This window comes from Nanorana parkeri, unplaced genomic scaffold, assembly GCF_000935625.1.
Source record: "Nanorana parkeri isolate BGI_ZX_2015 unplaced genomic scaffold, ASM93562v1 scaffold269, whole genome shotgun sequence".
In the NCBI taxonomy this organism is placed as follows: Eukaryota; Metazoa; Chordata; class Amphibia; order Anura; family Dicroglossidae; genus Nanorana; species Nanorana parkeri.
In genome coordinates this window covers 421,478-426,171 of record NW_017306537.1, presented here as the reverse complement: position 1 = coordinate 426,171, position 4,694 = coordinate 421,478, and the positions used below count along the sequence as shown (strand labels likewise).

Below are 4,694 nucleotides of genomic sequence, written 5' to 3'. Positions count from 1 at the left end.
AATATGCTCTGCATACTAGAACATTATGACTAAAGGCTCCAGGAGCTCCCCTTTATTTTAAGTTTGATTTACTTCCACTTTACTACCTGTGAATTATTTCTATGAGTGGAGTAAAGCCCCCACAGCAAGCATGGGGTTTGGGATTCAGAGAATGGTATTCTGCCATCCAAAACAAAACAAGTCTTTTTTTTTTTCGGTGGAGCTGCTGATTTCCAGGCAGATCTAAAAATGTAAATGAATGTGATTATGCATTCGGTAAAAATGATTAAATGTATTTATAAATGCACCGAATAGGTTTATCTGAATATGTTTCGGTATCAACCTCTTATAAACCCAATAAAGTAAAACCCTGGCTGTGAGAGGTAAGGTCAGTACTCTGAGCCAATCAGACTATGCTGCACACACATGAGCCAAAAGGGACACACTAACAGAAGGACATGCCATGGTTGTTACTCAGGCTGGACTTCAAAATGTCTTCCTCTCTTCTTCATTACATGGGGGGGGGGGGGGTGTAGTTTACAGAAGGAAGTTACTCTTTTGTTCTTGATATTTTATAAATATAGATTTTAACTCCAGTAGAGAAAAAGCCAGGCCACCAACCTAGCTTGTCTGTCTAGCAGTACTATGTAAATCTAAGGATTGGATTGGATAGATACAAATTCTTTAGCAATAGCAGGTAACACTTTACCTACAGTATATTGGTGTATTAGACTGTTTGCCTGGGGTTCAGCAAAGTCAAGATTTGTTCCTAATATTAGGTTCAAAATCTATTGATTACATCTGTTGTCATACCCAAGTACCCTGCCCATAATCAATCTCCTTTGGGGAACATTATTCCAGGCCGCTGAATATTGTGATCAGTGCTCCTTTTAACAGAGTTTTGGCATGTTATAGCAATAGCAATTACAGCATCAATTATTAAACAGAATTCAAAAAGACATCTGGCTATTGTTGGGTGTCAAATACTCAGCTTTACAGCATAGAGAGAAAGGTTTACACTAAACAGAGAGAGAAGGGAAAGGGAGGAGATCCATTTATTGCATTGTGCCATTTCTACTTTTGAATTAAAAATAACACAGGGTGAAACAGAGCATTTTATATTTATGTAATGGAGCCATTTTCTCTAATATAAATAATTTTTGCTGTACAGTTTTATATAAATAATCTTAATCCTCCTGTCCCATCGCACTCCTGACCGGACAAAAACTCAAATCCAACTGGGTGGGTGCGGTAGTGACAACGGATGCCTCCGTGAAATGTAGATAGATGAAAGTAGTCACTCGCACTCCATGATATTAAAGTCAATGCTGTTTATTGACTGAGATAACACACATCTCCTTAGCGACGTTTCGAGACCATGAGAGTCACTCTGTTTGCCTGAGGACGGGACCGCATTGTCTCGAAACGTGGCTAAGGAGATGTGTGTTATCTCAGTCAATAAACAGCATTGACTTTAATATCATGGAGTGCGAGTGACTACTTTCATTTATATAAATAATCTTCTCAAGCTGTTATTTTTGTTAAAACCGTGTTCCTATGTATAGCTTTTTATTGATGACGTCCACAGGGACAGCCATAATTGCTCATTGTATATGCAGGCTGTTTCCTATTTAGTAGTCCTGTGTAGCCCCCCATCACCTTTGTGAGGTGGCTACTAGAAAGTTAGTGATTGCCAGGGCTGTAGTCACCCTGGCTGGATTATAGCTGGCATTTATTTGGTTAATTCTAGGTGTCTGGCATTGATTGTACCTACCTGAGTGGAGTGTGACTCGGCTGTATTGTGGGACGGCCTATGAGGGACGCTGTGAGTGTATGTACAGGACAGCAGCCAATCACTGGGTTTCTCCCAACCAGTGTTGCATGCTGGGATAGGGTACATACACTGGAGGGAATTGCCATGTTCTCAGTTCGGGACCAGCCCTGGATTAGTCCAGGTTGGGGTGCTGTCCAGCCTGCCCCCCCAGGCTAGGCCTGAGGCCTGCGGGTGGGCAGATGCTGGAGTGTGGAAAGTGTTTCCCTGGGCCCATGTATGGAGCAGGCCCGTGCTGTTGTCAGAGGAGGAGAACCAAAGAAGATGATGGCTACTGGAGGTGCCTGGAACATAGTGGACCTCAGGAGCAAGTCTGGTGTCTCTCCTGCTGAGGATCTGTGCTCATCCCTGCTCATCTGTTACTCGAATTCCTATTCAGTGAGCTATAAATGGATCTACACTGAGATGCTAGAATATGTCTGATGAGCCTGGAGTCTATGTCTGTTACACCCTGGATGTCTAGGATCCCTATACCCTCTATATCAGCTTTGTGGGCGGTTAAATGCTAATAGGGCACTTAAGACCAAATCCCCTAGACAACTAGTAATGACCTGGGTTATTCTGGCTGCTCCTTTGTGGGTGAACGCTACACCTTTAAAATGGTTCTGGCTTGATCTGACCGACTGAAAACAATGCATGCTATGCAGTCTTTAAGGATGTGAAACATCCTTAATGCACATAGTATACAGAAACTATGTAATGTGTGAGTAAGACTGGCAAAACACTGTTAGAATTTTAGCTGATTCACAGAATTCGGCTGATATTCTTACAACATGAAGTCCTACAGGCTTGACAAAAGTCAATTACTAAATCGACTTGTGTTATAGGAGCCAGGCTGACCATTGTCAGCTGAACAGTGAGTGCAGCCAATCATGTATTCTGACATTGGCAGGTGCCAGCTCTCAGAAAACAGCAACAACAACCCTGCACTATTATAAAAAAAATGGGAAAAAAGTATTGGTTGAAGTTAGTCCATATTACAATTAAATAATAATAATAATTATAACAGTAAAACGTTTAGCGTTTCCATAACATTCCATCGAATTATAACCACACAGATCTTCATAATAGTAGACAAATCTATATGCAAATCAGTGGTGTTCATGAGGACTTTTCACGTTCTATAAAAGGTTCAGAGTAATCGCAAATCAGTATTATAGTAAATATTTATAAGTGACATATTCACAATGTTTCTGCCCTCATATGCTATTTAAAATGATTATTGATTTTGCTAGGATGTTAATGTTCCTGATATATCTTCTACAGGATTTAGGATTGGAAACATTTCTAAATAGGACCATTTCTGCTATTTAACCCATTATCTTTAGAGATTCTAATGGGTTCTTAGTGAAAGGTAGCATTGCTAATGATAGATGATTACATCTTGTCTCTGCTATATATTCACACAATGAGCATCGTGGCGCCCTACATGGACCAGGGAACCTTTAAATGCACGTTAAAAAGAAGCCTTACCCTATCTACATTTTATATCCCAAATAATTAAAAATGAAACAAAATATATTTACTAATTCATTGAATCCAGTGTTGTCTTCATTGCAGGCAAAGTTCTTCCTGCGCCACTTTGCTCCCATGCTGCTATCTTGAAGCAAGATATCTACGCTTGTACAGACACACTATGGGTGCCTGGCAGGGAATTGGCAGAGACCTGCAGCATATAGTATGTTTATGGGCAAGATGCAGTTTACCTCCCTGTGGCATAGACATCCCAGGAGGCAACATGGGCAGACTATGTCTCCCCCCCCCCATTTTTTTTTTTTCTGCAACTGTGTAAGAGGGTGATTTTTCATGGGTGAAGGTCCACTTTAATATTAAGTATTTCAGTTATACAATATTAAGATGGTGATTTATACAGCATTCGCATAGTCAACAGCTATGTGAAAGAGACTCATGAGATTTATGGCAAGTAGATGGCGCCCAGGAACATAGGAAATTCCTATGCTCCTTGATCCTATCTAATGGCCATAATGCACTGTGAATCTTGTCCGCACAACTGATTGCTATACGAATACTTCATAAATGACCCCATAACTGTTTTCCTCTATAGGCATAAACAGATACCGACATAAAATCAATGCATCAGCAATCTGGTTTTTAATGAAAGATGTTTTGATAGGCAAATACATGCCCACAGTCTGGCTAGCTTCGGGAACTTTGTTGGTCTAAATATCTTGAAGCTAAATGCCAAAGCATTAGGTGGAAAGTATAATGTGTGGAAAAAATACATTTGATTACTGCATATCCAGTGACTGTTTCATAACTGCCAGAATTCCAGTAAGCCTGTGGGATTAGAGGTTGATCTTGTTATCTTTTCAGCCTTTACAAACAACGGTGGTGTAACATCAAGCAAACAGGAGGATAAACCAATAGGTCAGGCACCAGCAAGCCACACAGTAGACTGAAGCGCGTGTACTAGAGAGCAGAGATGAGAGCACTGCTGCTCCCAGCAATCCTGCTGCTGGGGGCAATCAATTCAGCCCTGTCTGCTGAAGGTAGGTACCCAATGGGATTTACTGGCTTACTCTACTTATAGAATGGACAAGACAGCAGCATCTTTGTGTCAGCAAATAACAGATATTGTAAAGGGATACAGAGGGAAATAGTTGTTTATTTATTTTGTTCTGTATTAAATAATACTTCCTTCACAATTCAAAGACCACAGTAATATGTAAGTGGGCATTCATTTTCAAATCTTTCCTGAACAAACTGAAGAGAGATGCTGATTGGTTGTCATGGGCAACTACTCCAGATTATGTTTGCTCCAGTTTTGATAAATTACCCCCCTCACTATTTATAAAAACTGGCTTTTATCTGGAAAAAATACAAATCAGCGAGCAAACTGTATGGATTACCATTCGGGGGTGGG

The 4,694-nt window shown here is 40.5% G+C and overlaps 1 protein-coding gene across 1 annotated transcript in view; it reads left to right on the top strand.

The window, feature by feature from the left end:
* Positions 1–4,213: 4,213 nt before the first annotated feature.
* VTN (vitronectin) overlaps positions 4,214–4,694 on the top strand; it is a 21,593-nt gene continuing 21,112 nt past the window's right edge. Inside the window, exon 1 of the mRNA XM_018557119.1 lies at positions 4,214–4,320. Within this exon, the coding sequence (XP_018412621.1) occupies positions 4,254–4,320 (67 nt within the window). The 5' untranslated portion in view covers positions 4,214–4,253. The remainder of the gene's footprint in view (positions 4,321–4,694) is intronic.